General features: G+C 41.8%; 1 protein-coding gene across 1 annotated transcript in view; it reads right to left on the reverse strand.

The window, feature by feature from the left end:
• cntln (centlein, centrosomal protein) overlaps positions 1 to 24,503 on the reverse strand; it is a 101,658-nt gene extending 77,155 nt beyond the window's left edge. The window contains exons 1-9 of the mRNA XM_056409530.1: positions 24,231 to 24,503; positions 23,851 to 23,938; positions 20,692 to 20,780; positions 16,609 to 16,693; positions 12,513 to 12,647; positions 11,382 to 11,561; positions 9,388 to 9,521; positions 8,354 to 8,516; positions 7,477 to 7,755 (exon numbers count right to left, since the gene is read on the reverse strand). Of these exons, the coding sequence (XP_056265505.1) occupies positions 7,477 to 7,755; positions 8,354 to 8,516; positions 9,388 to 9,521; positions 11,382 to 11,561; positions 12,513 to 12,647; positions 16,609 to 16,693; positions 20,692 to 20,780; positions 23,851 to 23,931 (1,146 nt within the window). The 5' untranslated portion in view covers positions 23,932 to 23,938; positions 24,231 to 24,503. The remainder of the gene's footprint in view (positions 1 to 7,476; positions 7,756 to 8,353; positions 8,517 to 9,387; positions 9,522 to 11,381; positions 11,562 to 12,512; positions 12,648 to 16,608; positions 16,694 to 20,691; positions 20,781 to 23,850; positions 23,939 to 24,230) is intronic.
• Positions 24,504 to 25,251: the final 748 nt, after the last annotated feature.

Genomic DNA, 25,251 nt, shown 5'->3' on the forward strand with positions numbered 1-25,251 from the left:
ATGGAGCAGCTATAATCAGGAGGGGCCTCCGCCACACGACTCCATGCATACACAAATACACGCTCGCACATCTGTGGCGCGACAGCATTTCTTAAAGGGATTGGATCGGCTCCAGGAGTGAGGGCTACGAGGTGTAGGTGTGTGTGTGTGTGTGTGTGCCCCCCCCCCCCCCCGGGTCAAGTGCACTTTGCATTCAAGATGGTGGTTTTTGTGTGTAGGTGAGTTTATGTGTAGGTGAGTTTATGTGTGTGTGTGTTTGTGTGTGTCTGTGTGCGTCCGTGTGTGAGTGTGTTTGTGAGTGTCTGTGTGAGTGTGTGTGCGTGTGTCTGTGTGTAGGTGAGTTTAAGTGTAGGTGAGTTTGTGTGTGTGTGTAAGTGTGTGTGTGTGTGCGTCCGTGTGTGAGTGTGTTTGTGAGTGTGTGTGCCTGTGTGTAGGTGAGTTTATGTGTAGGTGAGTTTATGTGTGTGTGCGTCCGTGTGTGAGTGTGTTTGTGAGTGTCTGTGTGAGTGTGTGTGTGTGTGTCTGTGTGTAGGTGAGTTTATGTGTAGGTGAGTTTATGTGTGTGTGTGTAAGTGTGTGTGTGTGCGTCCGTGTGTGAGTGTGTTTGTGAGTGTCTGTGTGAGTTTATGTGTAGGTGAGTTTATGTGTGTTTGTGTGTGTCTGTGTGCGTCCGTGTGTGAGTGTGTGTGCGTGTGTCTGTGTGTAGGTGAGTTTATGTGTAGGTGAGTTTATGTGTATGTGTAAGTGTGTGTGTGTGTCTGTGTGTTTGTGTGCGTCCGTGTGTGAGTGTGTTTGTGTGTGTGTGTCTGTGTGTAGGTGAGTTTATGTGTGTGTGTAAGTGTGTGTGTGTTTGTGTGTGTCTGTGTGCGTCTGTGTGTGAGTGTGTTTGTGAGTGTCTGTGTGTCCGTGTGTGTGTGTTTGTGAGTGTGTGTGTCTGTGTGCGTCCGTGTGTGAGTGTGTGTCTGTGTGAGTGTGTGTGCGTGTGTCTGTGTGTAGGTGAGTTTATGTGTAGGTGAGTTTATGTGTATGTGTGTGTGTGTGTGTCTTTGTGCGTCCGTGTGCGAGTGTGTTTGTGTGTGTGTGTCTGTGTGCGTCCGTGTGTGAGTGTGTGTGTCTGTGTGCGTCCGTGTGTGAGTGTGTGTCTGTGTGAGTGTGTGTGCGTGTGTCTGTGTGTCTGTGTTGACTGGCCGTGCAGTAAAGAGGAACTTTATGGAAGGACAGCACACAGTGAGTGTGATGAAGAACGCCTGCACGTATCTGTGTGCCGAGTCCTCCCACACAGCCTGTTTGACCCGAGTGCATGTGCTGAGCGACTGAGTGCATGTGCCTGAGCGACTGAGTGCATGTGCCTGAGCGAGTGAGCGCATGTGCCTGAGCGAGTGAGCGCATGTGTCTGCGGCGGCACATGGCTGTGCTTCATTAATGAGGCGAGCTGTGCTACATAGAGTTCCTCATCTAATGAGAGCAGTTGAGCTGGTAAAACACTCCACTGGAGTCCATGTCATTAGTATGTCTCTGGCCTTGGACATGGCTCAGCTCCAAAAACACGCTCATCCACAAACTCATGTTGACAACACTGAGAACACTAATAACACACTCGGCATCCATAGATCAGACAGACATGGCATTATGAGTCATGAAACATTTATCAGGACTATAATTCTAAAACAGTATGTAGAATCATTACACAATGTTTTTGGAACGGAAGGATGACTGATGTGTCTGAGGAGGAAAGGAATATGTAAATACTAGCAGCAGGTTGCACTAAATGTTTAAAATACTTCTAGGGAGGTCCTGACAGTTGAGCTAAAGAAGTGCCGTTCCAAATGGGGAAAAACTGAGGCTGCCAGAGTCGAAACAAGACCCACGGGAAAGACAATTCAAAATATATGACTTATAAAAGCTTTCCATCACATTTCACTGAAACATTGGCAGAGAGTGAAAGCACACTCCATCCTTCTCCTGCTCCGTGCTGCACTGAGAACAAAAAAACATACACAAAAGAATCCTCTGGCTGACTCCAGTCCGTTTGTTGGGCCCTCGGTTCAAGAATTAATATCCACGTTTCTTTGTATAATCATGGTTTCATTTTCTTTCACTTCATGGTTGCTATTAATGATGAAAATGATCAAAAGAAACACCTTACTTGAGCCAAACGTGACCCCGCAAAGCGACGGGAGCATTTATGAGCACACGTGTGTGTAACTAGCACTTTAATTATACATAAAAAAGGGTTTATATTGGCTAACATCAATAACAAGCCGGAAGCAGATGTAAAAAAAAAATTATATATCTCAACAAGCTATGGGAGATGCACAATCAGGGCTTCTTTCGATTTATTAAAAAAAAGAAAGGAGAAAAAAAGTCTGCTCACCTTGGGAAATGATGTTTCCGTGCTTGAGATTCAGTCTATAAACCCCAAATGAGGGACTTGTGTGTTAACAACATTTTGCGTATTGTATGCTAAAATGTACGCAGAAAAAAGTTAATGTAGGTGTAGGTGCACGATTTCTCCATCCTTTACGGAAGGTTATAGGAAATGGACCAAAATGACGTGAATTAGTGTATTTAATTGTATGGAGAAAAAAAAGGTCATTTTCGGAGAAGACATGTTGACATACTAAGCGGTATTGATAATGGATGGATGGATGGATGTTGACATACTAGGAATAGCACTGATGATACTACTAATATGTATATGATGGCTCTGATCTATTCAAGGGTACCAGTGTGAGAGAGAGTCATCGTGCACAATACCAGGACCCTAAAATTGAAGCAGTTAAATGGAATTCATCCAATATAATCTTAGTTATTAAGACAATAGCTTACTGTCAAAATGTTCTTAGTGAAAAAGCCTATTGGACATAAATAAAAGTTGCAGTATACATTTAAAAGACATGGGGCTTCTTGCAACTTTTCTGGACTGAAATACAAAGCCTAATCTTCTCTTTCTAATGCTGATGAGCGAATAACCAGTGCTTTGAACGACTGCCCACACAATTAACAGTTTATCACCCATCTACTATGGTGAAGGTTCCAGAAAGCCCGAGGTCTGCTATGGATTCTAATGTTGGTCTTTAATCACCGCACAGCTCTGACAATAGCCAAACACAAGACTATTATAAATATTTTAGATTTGTCCACTAATGAGGACTCTCTATTCTGCCTCTACATCGTGATGGTGACCACCCAACCTGGCAGTCTGTATCTGCATCTCGTTGGATGTGGAGGTCACCCAGGTGCCTGATGATCAGCCAGGCCCTACAGCTAGAAGATCAGGGCATGGGGCCATCTGCAGGCTGACATGATGGAGATAACATACAGAGACACACACACACACTACAGAACACGTGGAAAGATACAGTGCGAGTAGTAGTGCTGAAACCAGTAGTTGATTTGTTGACTAATCAACAGTTATTTTGATCATCAATTAAAGGATTCCAGCTTTTCCAATATGATGATTTGATTTTTTCTTTGTGCTTTCTAAATTATATCACACTGAATAATTTTAATCAGACTAAATGCGAGTTGCATTTCCCACTACATCACAAATCATTAAAACAATTAACAGATTTATTTTTCAATAAAAATGATAGTTAAGACCAAGGGGAAACAATATTATATACTTTTTTGTGAAGCTGAAAGATTATATTTTTAAAACAATGTTTTCATGGTGCTAAATATCAACATCCAGAGCATAAATATAGTAACAAAGAACTACTTGCTTTGTAAAGATAAAGTCACTCCGTTCATGTAGCATGTGGCGCATGCACGTCGAGAGCCATGTAGAGGCCAGAGATACGCTCTGAAGTCCGAAAAGAAAACCGTTAACCTTGAGCTGACCTTGCAGGTCAATTAATATTGGAGGTAAGAGTATCCAAAAAGCAGAGCATGACTCACATTAAATTAAAACAAGCAGAACCTCCTCCTGTCCTTCTGTACACATTACATCTATTGCATCTGTCCATCATACAAATAAACTGAATTGAATTGAATTGAACTGTAGCTTTACACCTTCGTACGGTCTCCTTACGCTTAATGCAACCAGTTAACTTGACATAAGACAGAAGATAACAGGCAGTCAATCTTGGAGCGCAGCATGGAAGTATAACACACAATGGGTGTTCGTCCTCTCACCCACCCTCCTTCTTTATTCCTGCCACCCCCCCAAACCACTGTGGGAGGGGTGTTCAAAGCCGTCGCTCTGGTCTATATTCAAATGAGCGCTGCATCTCCCCCCTGCGCTCCCGTTGCGATCAGCACTTTGATCACCTCCGATGGTAACTTCCACCAAAACATTTAAAATGTAAATCAAATTTGCCTGAACAACCTGAGCAGTAGAATTTAACAGGTGTTCGGGAGGAAGTTGTTACAGAATTTGCGATTATATGCCCGGATACACACACCTTTAGTCAAACGCACACCTACGCAGACACACACACACAACCTGTCAGTGAAATTACAGAGTGGGAAACAGAAAGCCCTCCTGACTGAGTGCTATACCTTGGGATGCCTCAACTGTTTGATGTCAGTAGGTAAGAAAGTTAAAGAAACAAATCAGCCAGACAGCAGCTACATGTGTTCAGTAAACAAAAGTTCATAACAATTCTTAGCATAGGTTATTATGTACAGAGTATTTTTATAATTAACTCTGTCAGGTTCTTGTGACGGGGTGAGGCTCAGGCGCAGAGAGACAGGCTGGACGCAATATAAATAACAAAAAAAGCACTCTTTAATGAGGCAAAACAGTTTACAAAAAAACAAGGTCCAAAAGGGGCAGGCAGAGAATCCAGGTTCAGGGCAGGCAGGGTCAACAGGCAGAACCAGGAACACGGACAGGACGACAGGAAAGGGACACGGAACTATAGACGACAATCCGACAGCAGACCAGGGAAAGACTGACACAATATATAAGGGGGAAACACAGGTGTACGACATCAGGCAGTAACGAGACAAGAGTGGCTGAGGGCAGGTGCAGGGAATTAAACAATTAAGACAGAGAAGACACAGAGAAGACATAGGAGACACGGAACACAGGAGAAACAGAACCGGGTGTTACACTCTCAGCCCCTTAAATAAATGTGTGATGAGTTTGTTTTTTACCTGGGTGGCGAAGAGACATGGGGAGGAGTTCATGTTCAGTGTGATCAAATGAAACGCACACATATGTGTATATACAGACCATTCATGCAAACCCACACTAGACACACACACACACCACTAACTGAATCTTCTATAAATGTAGTATTAATTACTGGGGGAACCACTACAGTACTGTCTTTAATTACGGACTAAATGATCCATTTATATTTCACCGCTGGTTAAATTAGCAGGGTTAAGTGAGAAAGGGCGATTGTAACTCGCTTAACATTTGAGCTGATATCTTTTAACTTTCAGTCTGGGGGCAGCACTGTCAGAAAATATCAACCAATCAAATTACACAATTACAGCCTGTGGAGGCACAGAAATTACTCAACTGAAGCAGAGATGTTATCTTCCGCTGCGTCAGCTACAGAGTTGTTTTATCTGAAAAAAAGATGTAGTCTAAACTGAAGTAAAAGTCAAACTGAGGAAACAAATAGAGATCACATTATAGCAAAAAGTGCAATGCCCTACAATGTTATGCAATGAAGTTGTGTGGATGTAGGTACCTGTTACTATTCTAGTCTTTGACACTGTGTGGTCCAAGAACCACCTATCACCATATCATTAGGAGTTGTTAAAGCCCACTTAAAATATGGCTGCAGCATTAATTTAGTTTATATTAGAGCCGCTATTGCCTTGGGGGGGGGACGGTTCAAAGGTAGTGAGAAAAAGCCAAACCCCTGCTGACTGACAGATGTAGAACTGTCACGCCAACATCATCTTCAGAAACATAACTAGGCTCCAATTAAATCACCTCTCTCCACCTCGTATCTATCTTTGCTTACTGACGGGACTGTGTGAAAAGGACTTCCAGGTACCCGGGTGGGAGGATAGAAAGAAGATAGATAAAGTGAATAAGTCAGAGAGGGCATGCGTGCTCAGAACAGAGAGCTGGAGAAGATCATAAAGTTGACATGAAAGATGCTGGTGCTCAGAGAGATGCAAGTATCAAGGGTGAATATAGCGATATTATGAGAGTGATTCTCAATTAAAGCCCCCCACCACAGGCCGTGCTGGGGCTTGTCAGTCATTGCTGTGCGTACTAATCCACCTACACATGGCTGCCTCTGTACCGTCGGACAATTAGACACAATCTCCAGACAGGTAATCGAAATAAGTATCATTATTGTGTATACAATGTAGGAAAAAGCTGCATACATTAAGAAGGGCATCATAAGCATACATATATTTTGTTGTCCACACCCACATAAATGCATAATGTATATGTACTATTTATATATGTTCAACAACTTAGAGTAGCATCATAGACAAACTGTTTTTTGCCTGGATACACTGGAAAAGGAGAGGGCCTCTGTAGGTGGCCCTTAGGTTAAATCCATATTTTTGTGGAATTAGCCTTATAAAGTAAAAATGACAAGACTGCAGTCCAAAAACATGTTTGCTCTCCAGCTTGTCGGCAAGCATGCACCTGTATGTTTACCCCTCTTTTGGAGGCTACTCGCCATCACAACCACCAGATGTTGACTTTGAACTTTCTGTCTATATATTCATTTTTTCTTTGTTTGTTAAAAAGGAAAATCATTTGCAAGATCAATATTCATATTGTTGTCGGTCCGAATTATGACATTGACGTCCAATATGAGCAAAATCTTAATTGTCGGCTTGTTTTTATTAGCATTCGAAATTCAAAGAAATCAAAACTGTTGCATAAATAAACTAGAATGGGCACTAAGATTGGGCATTGAATTATGAACATTTTGGCATTAGTTGCATGCCAATTGGCATGACCTTGACGATTGATCCCAAAATCTAATCAAATGGTCCCCGGATAATAACCAATCATCCCACCCAATTTCATGCGATTCCAGAACATTTTGAGACCTTTGACCAAATCTAGTCAACTGGTCCCGGATAATAAACAATATTTTGACCTGTTCATGACCTTTGACCCGATCGATCCCAAAATCTAATCAACTGGTCCCGGATACAATCATCCATTTCATGCGATTCGTTCAATACTTTTGAGTTCTCAAGATTTTGTACCAAAATCTAATCAACTGGTTAATCAACTGGTCCCGGATAATAAACAATCATCCCACCAAATTTCATGCTTTTGAGTTCTGCGAAGACCTTTGACCTTTGACCCGATCGATCCCAAAATCTAATCAACTGGTCCCCGATAATAAACAATCATCCCAAATTTCATGTTCAATACTTTTTGAGAACATAACCCACCGCACTACAAAATACAAACAGTTTTGAAGTCAGTGCGGATAGCCTCATGAAGATAGACACTTATAATATTGTAATTGATCTATGTGCACACGTTTTCCGTGTTTGGTTTGAAAAGACTTGAAGAAGGATGCTTACCTTAAAGTTGGTTTGTCTATTTGGTGAGGGGTGTTGCTGCTGCTGCTGCTGTTGTTGTTGTTGCTGCTGTTGTTGCTGCTGCTGTTGTTGTTGCTGTAGTTGTGTCTGTTCCTGCTGCTGCTGTTGTTGTTCCTGCTGCTGCTGTTGCAGCTGGGCCTGGAGTTGCAGGATGTGTTGGTCCTTCTGAGCCAGAAGGCTGCTGAGCTTCTGGTGACTCTGACGGAGGTTGCCCTCACTAGACACCAGGGCCTGGTAGCACTGACTCAACTCCTTGTACAGCTGTCAACAAACACAAACAGGACAACGGGTTGCTGAAGCAGGCCAGGAGGGGTGGTGAAGAGGGAACGGGTCACGTCAAACAGAGATGCGACGTCAAACGGAGTCAAAATCGCTCACGAGATTGGGTGACATGAAGACTGACATGGGTTTTCTTATGGCGATGTTTTTGTGTTCATAGTCACAGGAAAGACATACAAGTGAGGAGAAAGAAAAGGAAAAATAGCGGGATACAAATCCAACAAAAAGAAGGATGCAATGTTATAATATATTGAACTAAAATGTTCCTATAAATTCATGTTTTAAGATGCTTAATTGCTCCAGATGTCTCCCCCGACCCCCTGCCTGTGTAGTGCTGAGTATGATACAGTGGTGTAGTCATCAGGTAGAGGGGTGGTAGGTTGAGAACACATTCGCAGTCACAGGATACGATGAGAAATGTCCTTCTTTTCTGGCACTAGTCAAATAATTGTAGGTTACACCTAGCGTGGAAATAAATCACCACAGCGGGTGAGGCCTGAGTGGAGGGCAACAAAGTGGTTCTAATAATGATGAGTTTGAGCTTTGGCGTATGTGTGTGTGTGTGTGTGTGTGTGGGTACCCTCTGACAGGAGCTGGTGTCAGCAGTATGTGCCTCTTCTTGGTTCCTCAGGACTTTCTGAGTGTCTAGGTTGAGTCCTTCCAGTTGCTTGATCAGGTGGCTCTGCTCTGCTGCGTGCTCTGTGCTCTGTCTGTACAGAGTCTGCACCTCTGCAAACTCACCACTGCACACGGGCAACATGTTCAATACCTTCACACGGTACATGCAATGTGACTGTGACTAATGAGTCAAAATATTGTTCGTCAATACACAATAGAGCAGTACTGGCATTCATTTCTCCATTAATAGCCTAACATGACATGACCATTTAAAAATATAGAAAAGTAGCATCTAAAAGGGTGTGAAGATTGTATAATTCAATTAAATGTGTAGAAATGGATTAAAAAAACAATGATTTGATATAGATGTGAATTAATATAAATACTGTGAAAATAAAAATAAATGTGCAATATTGGGGTGAACCCAGAACAAGGAAAAGTGTATTCAATCTTTCTCTACATTTCTCTTAAAATAGCAATATCAGCATTCAGGTTTATTTCTGAATTTTATTTTGTGTCCCATGGAATTACCGGAAAATGCTCCACTAACTAATGAGGATATTTTTATTCACCCAGCTAAAACCTAAAGAATTGTCTCTGGTCTGGATGTGACTGACATGTAAGAATGCCTCTGGCATTAAAACAGAAAAGTATAGTTAAAAAAAAAAAAGGTTAAGATTACAAGTAAGGCTCCTACGGTTCTCACAGTTTTTATCATATCGACTAAAGCTTAGCCAAAGCCTGCAATGTTTCCGTTTTCTACTCCTTTTAAAGCACATCCACTACGCAGGGTTTATCAAGTGGCTTTAGGTGAGCCAGAGTGGAAGAAATCTGTGTCACCCCGGAGCCTCTCGGTGTAGCGAGCAATATAGCAACCGATGTGGAGTTATGTATACGTCTGAGCACAGGACAGATGCGTACTTCCTTCAACTAATTAAATGACTGTTACAGGAAAACAGAGGTGTATTGGGCAATGCTCAAGTTGGAAGGGCTCACCGAAGTTGATGCAGTTGCCCCTCTTTTGCTGCTACCTCCTTCTCTTTGGAAGAAAGCCTCGCCGTTAGACCGCTACTGTGGCTCTTCAAGCTGGACAGCTCCTGACATGCATTGTGCAGCTCCTCCTCCAACTCCTGGTGTAGAAGAGCAACAGCGGTTTATTTAGATTTCAGGAACACATAGCTGGCCTGTAACAGCTCACATCTTACAAGTTACACATGCAACTATTGTGCATTGGGCTGTAGGCAATGTCAAAACACTTGTGAGTGCACAGATCCAGTGAACAGACAGACGTAGGACTGCAGCTGCTGCTGCCGCTGCTGCTGCTGTGCAGCAGGTGTAGACAAGGTATTAGTGACAGCTTTTTCTTAATAGGAAAAAACCATTAGAGCAGGGCAGGGTGCACAGCATCAAACACACAAAGGTCTCCGAACCTTGATAGATTAAATGTAATTAAAAAGCGCTTCACAGGGCCAGAATTAAACATATGCTAAATTAATTAGTCTTCAGCAATTACAAGAAAGGACATGAAACCTGTGTGTATGAGTGCATACAAAAGCCATCATTTTAGTTTGGCGTCTATATATGGGAGGACAAAATACAAAATACCCCTCACAGTAGATGATGGTTATCCAGCAGGAGAACTCACTGTTTGGATTTTGAAGAGAATGTTTGTGTCCTTGTCAAACAGGTAGTTTCTTAACCCTTGTGTTGCCTTAGGGTCATTTTGACCCGAATCAATATTACACCCTCCCCCCGCCTTAGGATTAATTTGACCCCATTCAATGTTTAATGTCGGTGTTCTTTCGGTAGTCAACAAACAAATAAATAAACAGCTTTCGGGCTATCACATTGTGTTTCTTTTATTTTGTCCACCCCCTGTGGGTCTACCTTAACAATACATGCACTGGAATACAGGATTTGACACATCTTTGCTATGTAAAACAAATTGGCATGATGTATGATACCCAAAAAAATGAGGAACAGGTCAGCTGTTTGAGACTGTGATGGATGTGCATAGACTAGTTGCTGGGCTCCATCTTGTCCAAGCGTAATCACTCTGCCCTGACTTATTTAAGACTTCCCGACTCCATTTGACGAGCGTAGCAATATGTTTCATGACAATCAGTCGATAAGGAAGGGGCCGAATGTGAGGCTCTTCTACTGCTCCAATGTCCTCAGACTCTATTGGCAGGCAGCTGATTTCTGTCAAGGAATGGCAAAAGGCGGCTGAAATTAAACCTCCGCAGGACTTTGATTGTGATGTGAGCCTCCTCTGCATCCAACTTCACCAACCAATCGTGTAAAATATGTGTGAGCTTTGATGGAGGCATAAATGGTGAATGACTTCTGAACCTCTGCGAGAGTGGTCACTCTTTCCTGACTCCTCTCTCTGGAATGTAATGCACATTATATTTCTTAATTGTATCATTACGTACTTACTAAACATTATCGAGCGCTTAAAGGTACATTTCCACTCCCTCCCACTCCCCTAACACCCCATTCAACCCAGTGGTTCATGTTTAAAATAACAACACGGTCACTGTCTAAATCACTGTATTTCTCATGTCCACAGAGATGGCAAGTATTGATTGATACCAATAACTGGAGCAATGGACAGATTCTGAAAATGACCTGCTGGCATTTGTAGAGAATTAATGACTCACAACTACCAACTCTTGCACCCACACAAGAAAAGGACTTCACAAATGTTCTTTTCACTCGTGGTCAGCCCAATGCATGTTTTACCCCACACAAGGAAGCTCTGCGTCCTCCATGTTGAATAATGATGGTTCCTTCCTTTGAATATAGACCCTGCATATTTAAATGGCGTGCTTTGCAAGAGATATCTTTTTTATATTCACAGGCTGAGGAGAAAAGGGCACGAGGGATCAGAGAGTTCAAGGTGTGCAGAAGAAATGTAAAGCTCGAGGCCGACGCCCTTCCTGTACACAGCTGTGTGTGTCTGAATGGCCTTGTCCCCGTGTTCATACCGTCACTCTGTGCTGGGCAGCATCCCTCTGGTCTTGTTGGCTGTTCGCCTGCCTCTCTTTCTCCTCCAGGTCAGCTCGCAGGGCGGCACAACGGGAGGTTAATCCCCCTTTCTCCTCCTCTAGAGCCTGCGCCACCTGCCGCTCCTCCTTCTTTTTCCTCCGACACTCCGTCTTCATTTCCTGGATAAGAGAGGTGGACGTGTGCGAGTGTAAGGAGGAGAGTGGGGGGGTCACGAGGGCCAAATAAACAACGGTGACGGAAGGAGAGGGATAGAAGAAGAAGAAAATAGCAATTCAAACAGAGAATATGAAAGGAGAGGGATGGAGAAGTACAAGAAGAGAAGCGGCCCGTGGGGTTACGGCTGAAATGAATATGTAAACAGTGGACCGACTTTGCTGCGGGAGCCCCCCCCCGCGTGAGCCGCTGATTGGCCAAGGTCACCTGTGCTGTACGACTGCGCACACAGGGCCAGATGTTGGCTGGTGCGGACAGAGCCGTGCCGCAAGAGCCGGTCTCATGCAGGTACAGGGGCCACTGAGTCTGCTTTAATGACAGGCCCCTAATGAGAATAGTGCTGGCTGCAAGACCCATTAGACTCAACCGAGGTCTCCTTTGATGCTGTCCCCCACAATTTCTCGCCGTGAGACCTCACCAAGACTGCGTAAGGACCATTCCTTTATCAATTAATCATAGCCCGGTCCCAACTAAGCATAATTAGGGAGAAGCCACACCATCACATGAACACTTTTCACTTTCCCCCACTGAATCGGTCATTAAGTATTTATCGGAAAATTAACAGGCTGCTTTCCTATCTCTCCCTCTGTCTCTCTCTAACACACACACACACACACACACACACACTCCAGCTGTTAAGTATTCTCTGTTGTCAGTAGCAAGAAAGAAAGCTAAAAGCAAGAAATGGAGAGATGAAGCTCTGGTGGAAAGCGAGATGAGAAGACACAAAGACGTAGAGGTTGTGTTCAGGAGGGCTGAGCAATCCTCTTTCTCTCCTAAATGATTCAAATGCCTGTAGCTATTGCCACGGGGGACTTGTCGTGTTCAGTGCCACACAGAACAGAGACTTCTTGACTCTGAGGCCCGGACCGCCACGGAAAATTAGTTCCACCAACCTTAAGTTCCTGACTGGTATTGACCAGTTGTTCCCGCAGAGCTGTCAGCTCCTTCTTCATTAAGGCACTCTCCTCATCCACTGCCGTCCTCCTCTGTCCCGAGTTGTTAATCTCCTGCTGCTGCCCTGTCACTTTCTGTGGCAGACAGCGAGACAGAAAAAAAAGAGAGAGAGCGGCACAGAGAAAAAGAAAGATAAGGAGAAAATGAGTGCCCCAGGTTTCATTATGATTTAAGACTTGGAATACTGTTACCAAATATATGATCTGCATCTAGTCCTGACCACTTCTGGAAAACATAAAACCAATATGTTTAAATTTACTAGGCATTAGAAATTAAGCTCAAAAATATATTTTAAAATATGAAGAAGATAAAGTGTGATTATTTCTTTTACATGAACGTATTAATACAGAAATAGGGTTGCAAATAAGTATTATTTTCCCAATTATTTTCTTGATTGTTTGATCTAAGAAAACCATGACAAAGAAAACCCATCGCTATTCTCGAGAGCCAGAGGTGATGTTCGTAAATGTCATGTTTCGTACAACTGATAATCACGAATATCTTTGTTTGAAAAATGACTCGTTTGATCGATTGACTAATCAATAACTCAAGTATCGGTTAATCCACAACCCTTAACAGAAAGCTAGCATATACTCATAAGATGTAACTATTGTGAGTCAGAAAATATAATGCTCCATGATTAAGAATTCCATGTTTCGTTTGGTTCATCAAACCAGACCGGCGAGGCAGAAATTGTTCAGGGATTTTAATGAGTATCCACTTTTGAGGCTGGTATATGTTCCCGCCATGTTGTATTTTGGCAGCCTCTGTGGCGTTAGTAGAAGGAGGCTGGCCTATTAACACTGCATCAGCTGGGGTTTGGTTTCAGCTGGTAATCCACAGCCTTCTGTGGGTACACCCTCCTCTCAAATAACACCGTGCTTTGGGACGCAATTAATTGCCATGTTGAGGGAAATCGCTCGGCTGTATCCAGATAGTGGATTTAGCGTTCCTCGCTACTCCTAGCTCTCCGTGGTAAGAACAGAGGGGGCTTTAATAGAGATTTATACTGGAGAGCAGAAAATACATTCAAACGTTGATAATGAGGTAGGCAAGAACAATTTGAACCCCAGTAGTGCTCAATTGATAGAGGAGGGGAAAAAAAGGGGGATTCCGCCAAGTTAAGAGTTCTCGGAAAGAAAGATTAGCATTTCAAAATTCCCAGTGCTGTTGAAAAATGAAAGCTAATTATGTTACAAAAACAGAGTAGCGAGGGAAAGCATATAGAAAAAGAGGTGGAAGATAAAAAATGAGGCTGGAGCAGAAGAAAAGTTGGAGAATGGAGATAGCCAGAGGAACGTAGGATCCTGTGTGGACTCAGTGGACCGTCACTTCTCCAAAAAAAAGAGAGGCAAAACCAATTAATCACTGTTCGGGTGTTAAGGCTCAAGATTGCGGATGAGATGATGACAGTCAGAGGGCCACATGACACAGCGCAGAGTTCAGTGCTCCTCATGAGATACTCAAATAGCCTGTGAGTCTCATTACCAACAGTCTGATAGGAGAAGACCATTTCAAAACGCATTGAAACCACAAGCATTCATGAATGAAAATGGAAGAATTATTTGACAACATGTTATTGGCTTTTCTGTACTTTAAAAAGAAAAACAATTTGGAATTCGTCAGCTGAGCGAATTAGACAGATAGTGTCACGAATTCCCCACCTTCCTAGTTAAATTCATCCTGCTTACACATTTAATTAACTCTCCTGTCATTCCAGATCCTGTCATCCTCACCTGATTGTCCCTCATTCCCTTCACCTGGTCCTCACGCCCTTCTCACCTGCCTCTCATCACCTCGTTAGTCCCTCATTCCCTTCACCTGGTCCTCACGCCCTTCTCACCTGCAGCCCATCCCCTCATTAGTCCCTCACTATTTAGCTCCCTCACTTCCACTTGTCCTCTGCCAGATTGTCTTGTGTGTCACCGCCAAACTCTCCAGAGAGTTCCTTGTACGAGTTCTGATCTGCCCGTTTCGACCCTGTTTGCCTGTTCACCCGACTTGAGATTTTTGCCTGTCCCTTTTGGATTTGTTGCCCTGTTTGACTGACCACCCGGTTTTGACCCTGCCTGAAACATTAAGTAAACAGCCTCCTCCTGCATTCCTGTGTTTGTCGTGCTTTTGGGTTCCAGTACCTGTAACCATTACAGATAGCTTCATACGCTTGCTTTTAAACTATTTTGGATGATGAATAATGGATGACGAATGAAAGAATCACTCAATCATAAAAACTGTTAGAAATGTGACACATTGGAGAACATGGTCGAGTTGTGTGGCTACTTATCTGATGGCTGTGGACAGTTTTGGGCCTGCCTGCCAGCCATGAGTTTGAGATGGTAATAACAGTTACATTATTGCAGACCAACACAATATGCAGTTCACCAGAGCCTTGTTAAAATCAAGCAGACTTCCCTGAGATGTTATAACCTTTAGAATTTTGAGTGGACCCTTCTGTCGTGTAAACAAGGAAAGCATTTAATTTCTAAAGTGGCATTCAGAAAACAACACAATACATTTTCTTCTGCATGGTATGCAATAACAAGCCTTTCTTATGGACACAAAATAAATAGAACACACTTCTTTTCTTTCCCGCCGTGCATGCCTATTATTGCTAGAAGTACAACTTAAACACAGGAGTTAAAAAAAAAAATTGCAATTCTAACATGCTCATTGCAGAGTGTCTCACCCATGATCCTGTGTTCTTTTTTTATTGTTTATAATTGTGGACAGTGAGTTTGTTCTCAATACAGCAGCCTATGTTCTTGGCTTTTGTAGCATTGGGGATTACTATGCTCATTGTTCATCTATTAAAACTGGTCATTGTTTGATTAAACAACTAGAATGGGCACTCGGTAGAGCGCATACCTTCGCATATCACAAGATTGGGCATTGAATTATGAACATTTTGGCATTAGTTGCATGCCAATTGGACAAAAATGTATCGTGCTATGGTAAAAAAAGATGTTGACCTTTCCATGACCTTGACCTTGACCTTTGACCCGATTGATCCCAAAATCTAATCAAATGGTCCCGGGATAATAACCAATCATCCCACAAATTTCATGCGATTCAAGAAGATTTTGACCTGTTCATGACCTTTGACCTTGAACTTTGACCCGATCGATCCCAAAATCTAATCAACTGGTCCCCGGATAATAACCAATCATCCCACCAAATTTCATGCGATTCGGTTCAATACTTTTTGAGTTTTGCGAATAACACGCATACAAATAAATAAATAAATAAATACACGGCGATCAAAACATAACCTTCCGCATTTTCAATGCGAAGGTAACTACATCCAACATGTGCTCGACTGTCTCTGTCCTTGTTTACATCGCAGCGCTGAAGGAATGGCAGAATGTGCAACCTGTGAGAAGTGAGTAGACTAGATGTTCACTGGTTGCACTGTTTTACTGCCCTCAAAGGCCCAAATAATACACTCAAATAAAGTTGGACATAAACACACATCTTGTGCTCTTATGAGTTAATATTATAGGTCGTATATCGACTGGATAAAGATGGCTAAGGAGGGACATTTTAAAAAACACTGCCAAGCTGATGACTCCATTACAGCCGGTCTCATCAGAAATGAACATGATTCTGGATGAGGGACGCTAATGAAGGAGGCTGATAGATGCTTCAGCGAGGGGATGATGATGATTCGGAGTAAATTACATTAGTGATGTCATTATTGTCAGCCATTATACCATTGAGAAATATGGCTCAGAGCGGGGCGCAAAGGAGAGCAGGTAAGAGAGAGAGAAAGAGTTTAAAGGTGCAAGTCCAGAAATTGGGAGCGTTTCTATTGCCTCGCAACTGCTCTCAACGTAGCGAACAGTGTCAACTATGGCGAAAGTGCTGACCGAGCTGAAAGTGTTTAGAGGCGGTGTTATCAGCTGTAACTGCTGTATGGGAGCAGTGCCGCGCAGCACCGGTGCGCTAACCAGTTGGGCACACTAATAGTCCCCGACAGGCACTAAAGGCAACCCCCTCCCAGCCAATAATATGTCTGAGAGACAAACAGTACTGGACCTGTTCCAGCTCCTGGATCTTGTAGTCTTTGGACTGGAGGATCTCCAACACTTTTCTGTCCTTGATCTCAGCTTTGTGCTTCTCGCTGGAAGAGAGAGAGAATAGAAAAACAAAGAGGCATGTGTTCATAGTCATCTACAAGACGTATAGGGTTAGAACAATTAGACATGTCATGCCTCCATAGGGCTGAGCAATAATGTCAATGGAATTGTATTGTGATAAACAAACACGTTGCCTAAATTAATAATAAGCAGATACCAACTCAGGTTATTATCGAACCACTCCAGACACCTTTGTATCTGGACCCAGGCTTAACATTTATAGATAATTGAGAATGATTAAATTTTGACAGAATGCTGTCGCAGCTTTTGCAGCCTTTACGGCTCTGGTTGAGCGGTCCAGGGAACACACCGGTCCAATTACATGCGTTGTCAATCGCATCGCGCGATGCTACTCGGCCAATCAAATATTTGTATTCCAATACGTACCGCCCTGGACTCGAACGAGATAAACGTGTGAGGGACGGAAAGAGAGAGCCGACAGTCGGAGAGAACATGAGTCAGGGAAGTTATTTCACGTGGCGTTGGAATGTGGCCAGCGAGACCGGAGCCTTCAACCAAGAATGGGCACGCTTAGATGTACGGTCTTCTCAAAGGCAGTTCTGAACCAGTGTGTCTCCGATGTTCAGAGGCAGTGGGGATTTTACAAAGCGGCAATGTGAAGCGCCACTACGAGACAAAGCACACATCTTTTGAGAAAATATACACACTCACATCCAAAATGAACGAGCCAAATATGATCAGAATCCTAACAAGTTAGTTCACTGCCCAACAATGATGTTGACAAAGACGAGAATATCGCTGAAACAAGTGGTTTTAATACCCACTGAGATAGTTGCTGCACACCAATAAAGAATCGTGGCTTTTATGGGTGACATGACTTCACACCTGAATTAGAAGCTGCAGGACGTTTTTACTTTTTTTATTCTTTTATGTAGTACTTTCATGCACATTTTTAAAAAAAAGTTTTCTGTTATGTGTTATATATTTTTAATCCAGTCCATATTTTACTGAAAATGAGAAGATCATTTATTTATTATTAGAGTATGTATTATTTATAATTCATCCAGTTCAATTTGAGATTTGACAATAAATGATGTTGAAATATTATGCAATTGAATTTTCTATATTTTAAATTACAGTTGACTACATACAGGCGTTAATAAAACTGTTAGGCGACTTTAATATATACACAATAATATCAAACAGTGCAAGTTTGATATTATTGTGTTGTTCCGTACCTTTGCATGAGGAAATTGTTGAATTTTAATTGAGTACCCCTGGTGTATTAGGTCAAGTCAGTGTAGGTAAATCTAACTATTATCTTAATCAGATTAGTCTGTGTGCATCCATCTAGTCAGTGCATAGATGGAAACTTGCATTTATTATTTCTCTAATTATTTCACTATTAAGTTTATTTTGCAATAACGCTATTTATAAAAAGAGAAAATACTCAATACTTTTCATTTGTCAAGAACGTTATGTACCCAAACTAGGCTTAACCATGTGGATATTTCATATAGAATATTGAATTACGAGAAGACTTGCTATTTTTATATATATATGGTTTTTGAGATATGAAATTACCTGTATCTTGATGGAAGATTCTGGCCATATCTGCCAGCCACATGCTTACTTTGAAACGCAGTGGGTGTACAGTATATTAAAAGAGAAAAACATAAACTTCAGAACCCTGTATAGGTGTTTTAGTTAGTTTGATGAGATCGATGTCATACAGTATGCTCCGTTAGTACTAGATCACATTAACTCCATAGTACTTTCTCACTTGGAGTGTAAATCCTTCTTTTTGAAACCGTCATCTAATGTAAACTATCAATTTCTAATTATTTGCGTACCTGTTGAACTTGGCAAATAAAAAAATAACCCTTTACATTACTTTAAATTATTTCCATATAACGTTTATAAAAAAAATTTTCTTTAAGAAAAATTGTATCAATGTAAATAAAAAAAGAAATATCGGTTTTAAAATTGCGAGCTTCTGTATTATCCTGCTGCTGCACCAAACTCTGAACTTTCCTCTTCAGCCCACTGAGTCTCTTTTATCATCATGAACTTTTAGGGAGACAAAAAAAAGGCATCAATTGGGGACCTGTTTGTTTCAACTGGTGGAGGCCACCAGGGGCCACCCCAGTTCCCCCCACTCATCTCTTGCTCCTTCTACACCTCCTATCTTGTAAGGCCTTTTCTCTCGTTTCTTTGCCTCTTCTGATCAGCCCCCTCCCCTGGTAGACACCAAAATAAGTATCTGGTGTCCCTGGAGCAGCTGGAACGCAGGCTGGCCTATAGCTACATCTCCTTGTGTATTGGGCTGTGTTCACCATGTCCTGAGCAACCAACCAATCACTCGACAAGCTCCACACAGGAAGGGGAGGGGAGGCTGAATGGTGGTTCCCAGTAGGCACCTACGCTTGACTGGAGTCGACACAATTACCATGTCAATATCCTCCTGCGCATCAGGTGATACGATACACACGCACTCTCTGGGTGCATGTTCCCCCGCGAGTCTCAGCGGACCAACACACTTTGATGGGTTTCCTGTGGAGCCATAAAGGAACTGAAGAGGGTGTGGAGAAGCAATGAGACGCATAAGGAACTCTTGACTCGCTGCTACACTGTGTTGTACCCATATTACGGTTCTCCTGACAACTGAGAGACTTCAAAATGTATGTGATACGCACCCATGATGGTGAAAAAACAGTTTTTACGGAATCCTCAAAAGAGGAAAAAGTCAGTTAAAAAGGATCGTGTAAAAGTATTGACTAAAGCGTTTGAATTTATTTCAAAGTATGCAAGTGGAAATAACAACTGGTGTTCAAACTGCACTTGTAGCATCATCAAAGACAATTTAAAGTGCGGATGCACCGATACCGGGTAGCTCATCCGATGCTGTGCTCATATACTCTCACTCGTACGCGACTCCAATACCACTTTATGTCGACGTGACATTAGCCAACACGGTTAATGAAGTGCCTAATAAGCTGCCCAGTTGCAATGATAACCTGATGGACCAACAGGTTGATTCTATAATTTACTGACATCTGCGGTGGACGCACACAACAGGCCCCACCCAGGTCAGCTGTCCGGGAGAGTTAGCAGCTACAATGTTGCGTGCATTGTGTGGACACATACAGCCGCTAGTGCTACATGCTAACTAAAGTGAAGGGGGTTAGCCCAGAAGTTAGCCACAACTCTGGCTTAGCTGCACCTTAGGTGGCCTGACCTTTAAGGTCGACCTGTACGCAGGTGACCTTTACTTGTGACCTTTCTTTCCTCAGGCCATCAGGATTGTGAACTCCGACCTCACCAGGACCCCCACATAGACCCACACAACTGCCCCTCTTTAGCACACACCACACACACACACACACACACACACACACACAAAATTGTGTGTTTTTTTTTTTTTTTTTTTTTGTAAATAGTGTGTTGCACATCCCTGCTGCCCACATTCCTTCATTTTTCACTCACTGTGTGTGTGTGTGTGTGTGTATGTGACAAATAAAACATCTTGAATCTTGAATCTTGAATCTTGAACCTTTACGAGTGGTATCGGTGCGTCCCTAATTTAAAGTCTCTTTTTTTTTTTTTTTTTAAACAGGAAAAATATGTTTAATTTATCCAAGTGGGCATCAAGTGTGAAAAGGCCTGATCATCTGGTCTTTTCTGAACGTTCCCATGCCACTAAGCCTGCAAAAGAGGTCATATTCAATCTCTCACAATTTATACAGACAAGTATTTGGCAGGAGTGTTTCAACTGTCCAGAATGGGTGTGGTAGAGGAGTGTTTTCATGAAAAGGGTTTCCATGGTTGAACTGCTAGACCGGGGATAAGAAGGCTTAAATCAGCATCTGCGCCAGATTTCGTCGTAACCCCAGTCGAATGGCCACGGTGCCTTTAACACCCCTTGAACGACTTTCACACATATTTCTCTTCACTTGTGAGATAAAGGAATTTTCAGCTACTGAGCCTCTCAGGTAGCAATTTGAAAGATGAATCTACTCACCGCTCAACCACCAAACTGACAGCCTGGGTCAAATCGGGATTTGCCACTTGCAGTTGTTTCCATAGGGACCACACAAACTCCTTGTCTGCCTGTAAAAAATAAAAGAATCAGCGAGTCAACGGCAGTTTTTCTTAATTGAGATGAATCACTTTTGATTAATTTGTCTGAAAATACAATGAGGCCCACAAGGAAATCTCTGCTTTACTCGCAGAAAACCAAAACAAGAAATAGGATGCTTAATGACATCATCATACAACAGAAGTCAATCAATAATTTAAATATCTTGTACAAAATAGTTTTGATCTGGCCTGCCCTTGCTAATCAAAAGCCTCTCGCAACAGGATTTTTCCTCGCTGAGATGTGACCTTCGACTCAAGGGGAGCCAGCATTGACACTTGTCATGATGCACTATTTATGACTGGGGAGAGCTGGGATCCAAATCAAAACACGGCAGTCGAGCTTGCATTTTCTTTATTAATCAGTTGCGCTGCGGATATGTTTTCCACTACAGCTCCAAAGTAACTCGCCCCAAAGAAAGTCAAAACTGATGACGGGGAGAGTCGTCTTCAAGTAGAAAACCCAGCCAGCCCCCGACGCATTTCCAATTCAAATTGTCCTCGCTGTTTTTTCAAACATTTTTAAACCACATTGCATTTTATGAGGGACATCTAAAAACTACATTTTCTGACATTAAAAGACAGAATTATACCAAATCGACTAAATATAAAATGTCTGATGAATTATGTTCACATCATCATAAGATAAAAGTCATCCCTCCCACTGGAATCTACTGGTCTCCAATTAGTACTGGAATTTTAACCCCCTTTTCAAAAGTGTCATCAATTATTTACTAAAATGGCAGAAGCAAACCTTGATAAGACCATGAGCTGAACACATAAGTGGAAGGACTGTAGATCTGTCTCTGTGTGCATCTGTGTGTGTGTGTGTGTGTGTGTGTGTGTGTGTATAAAGAGGGAGAGTAGGATGAAGGAGGATAGAGATCCCACCAAATCAGGCCCTGCAATGTAGTTAACGATGGAATTAAGCAGTGTGGATGACTTGAGATAGGTGGTCTCCCCCTGCTTGGCCTTTGGCTGCCATTAGCCATTCCACAGACGAGTGTTCAGTGAGGACCCTCATCAGGATCTCTCCTTTGCCATATGTGTACTTAAAGATGTATTGAATTTGCGTTTCTGATTTAATTAATTTGAATCTAGACACTGCACACCCACCATATACCATACCAAAGAAAGTATCTGGAATTCAGCCACATATTAATAAAATTAGCGTGGTCTAGTAGGAACATTTGCTGGCCGACAGATGAGACTCTTTGTAGTTAATGGCTGTCCTGAAGTACATCTTGCAAGAGACTTAAGACATCAGTGGTATTCAAATGCCACTATGTAAATTGTACACTTCACAACTAAAGGGTCCCATTAGATCGGCAGAATCGCTGATGTTCTGCTCTCCACAAGACCACCAAGGATGGCTGCGATGTTCAATGTAGGGCGGCACTAATTTTATGAAGTGAACAAAGTCTCACTGGTAGAAAGTACCATAAAGCAGTGTTATACAAGTGAAATGAACATTTGAACACAGATGCTACAGTGCTCTTATTTGCTTGATATTAATAAATAAGTGATGCACACGTTGTTCAGGGTTGTTACAGTAAGTGAGGAAACACCTCTGATTATACCTTTCCTGAACTTGCCCCAACACTGGAAACACTATAGAAAACATTTAACAAGAAAGAACATATACATTGTGGTCCCCAACAAAGTGTTTCATAAATTAGAATTGTAAAACGTGAGAATAGACTCAGATATAAATGTGCCCGCTTTAGGTGTTTTGTTATATTCAGTATAGATCCTTTTAGCTATTGATTATTCATACACAGTATAGTGAATTGGAAGCAAATTAATGCAGTTTGTTGGTTTTGTGAATCATGTAGGTGCATGCATGGATTTTTCACAACTACACAAGTTTGTAAGGGGGCCTTGTGGCTGAAGGTATACCTTCATAAAGTCCTTTTTTCTGAATAAACTCTTAAAAGTTCCTTGAAACACTATAGAAAATAAATATGGCAAAAGGCATACACGTAGTTATTGCCCAACAGCACAACAACACATGTTCAATGTGCCAAGTGGTATCTAAAGTCCAATAAAAACTCAAATGTAACACATGATCTGCTGAACCTCACAGCTGTCTGTCTAGTACCTGTAAAACAAGGTACTGTGAATATGCAAAGTGAGAGATGCCGGTTAAGTTCACTCATGTTATTAGGCACCACCTGGTGGTGAGTATGCAAGGACACCCTCCCTCCATCACTGAGGCTCATGAGCTTTTTCTGTGACTATGTGTATGTATTTTCTGGATAGATAGAAAAATGAGGAATGTCTGCTGCACAATATTGACTGTCTTTGATGAATGTTTCATTGAGTGTTGACATGTAATTTATAGACGTTTGCAGCTACACAGCAGTGGCAACTAAACAATTAAAATATGCTTAATGCAAATTGATAACAATCAACTCATCTTTAAACAGTAACTAATTCCTGATGATAGATATGCTTTACAATGACCGGTAACTGATCATCCTAAACCTGTAAACAATATCCATGAGTCCATCCGTGTGATTAGAAATGTGTCGAGGTGAAACAGATCCTGAGCCTTTTTCTAAATCAAATATAATAGTAATTAAAAAGATGCATGGTTTGGAATTCAATAAGTGTAGTCATTGTCCGATGGAAATAACAAATAGTGAAAAACAGCTTTATACACAGTATGTACTGCGAAGCTAGAGGTGCCAGCAAATGTAAAGTGGACAGTGTAGATGTACATTTAATCAGACAAAATAAACAATGTTAGTGGTAGGCTATTATTAATGTGGTAAAACTATGATGAAGAATCTTTTTCTTTTCTTCTTTTTATATTAGTTCAGTGAAACGAACTTCACTCATTGCATCATCGAGCTCATGAAAAGCTGAAAATAACACTTAGAAAATTATGTTCACCACACAGCTGTGTATGCATCAGTTCACTCATTAGCTAAATGTAACTATTAGATAGAAACGCTATTGTTATTGTGTTATTACGTTATAAGGAAGCAATCCTTCGTCGTTAGTGTGTCATACGCACACTCATCCATAAGCGACATACCTGGCATTGCATGAGCTCATCTGATAAACTCGTCACCTGCTCCTCCAGAACCAGGATGCGAGTGTCGTCTTTGGGGGACATGTTGGGACTGAAGGAAGCAAACAAAACAACTGAGCTCAGTTTGGACACTTTGAAAACATGTGGCAGTGAATAAAAGACAGACAGTTAGCACGCTGACAGTATGTAAGCAAGTTTATATTTAATCGGTGATGACACTGTTGATTAAAAACGAAAGCGAGATGGAGTGGGGATGTGTATCTGACGTTAGCTAACGTTAGTTGACTTAGCGTTAACTTACGTGTAAAACATTGTCAGGATGAGACAGTTTAGCTCAATAGACGCTCTTTTGAACACGTTTCACTACGCAGCTTGCATCTTACCTGTTTCGATAACTTCCCAACCAGCCAGATATCAACACGGTAGCAGCAACTCACTAAAACATCACAGTGCTACTGGACGTTAGCTATCATAGCTAACGTTAGCCACTTAGGTTAGTTAACAAACGACCATATATTCCGTGTATCGTCTGCCGTTGACAGCCTTCTGCGTTAAATTAGAACAACGTCACTGCGTGCTTCAACTGTATAGTTCAACCATCCATTAAATGGACCGTTTATAGACGTTTGTATCAACAACCAAAACACACTTTCTCACTGAATCACGGCGTTGTCAATAGATACCGAAACGCTTTCCTGTTTCAAACAAGCCCGCTGTTTTCCCCTCCGAGTTGTCACGTCATTTTACGGCGGCTATAGTAGACGTACGGCAGAGTGATCCGAATGCAGTGGTTTTCACAGGCGGGTCCGGGTACCATAGAGAGTCCTTATGGTTGTTTCAGGGGGTGCTCAATACAAAAAAAGAATAACACTTTAGTTCAAACTTTCACACTTTTCACACTCCCACACAATGCTTATAATTTGTAATTTTATTTGTTTACTTATGGACACTAAAATGATATAGCCTGCAAAAAGCATATATAGAAGATAAGCCTATAAATGTCGACTCATTGCATACATTTATAAAAACACATAGTTCACACACCTAGCTTAACAGTTTATGTTTTGATTACGATAATCGGTAAGCCTCCAGTTGACTAAATGATTGGTTCGTGTGTTTAAAGACCCACATTAGCAGACTGTTATAATAATAATTACTGAAATGATTTGTTTACCTTCTTCATCAAAAAAGTAAGCATAACCAAACAATATAAATTGTATGCATGTATGGTTTGATGCAATTAAACGCCAGTTCAGTTTCCCAAGAACAGCATCAGTCCTTGCTAAGCATGTATACAGTATATAAACAATATGTTAAATGCAGCCCCCCGATTATATTGTTTACATTTTCTGAAAGTCATTCTAGTATCAATGTCTCACTGTTTTATTTCAATTCTCTGAAAAG

Source organism: Pseudoliparis swirei, chromosome 24 (assembly GCF_029220125.1).
Source record: "Pseudoliparis swirei isolate HS2019 ecotype Mariana Trench chromosome 24, NWPU_hadal_v1, whole genome shotgun sequence".
NCBI classification, from domain to species: domain Eukaryota; kingdom Metazoa; phylum Chordata; class Actinopteri; order Perciformes; family Liparidae; genus Pseudoliparis; species Pseudoliparis swirei.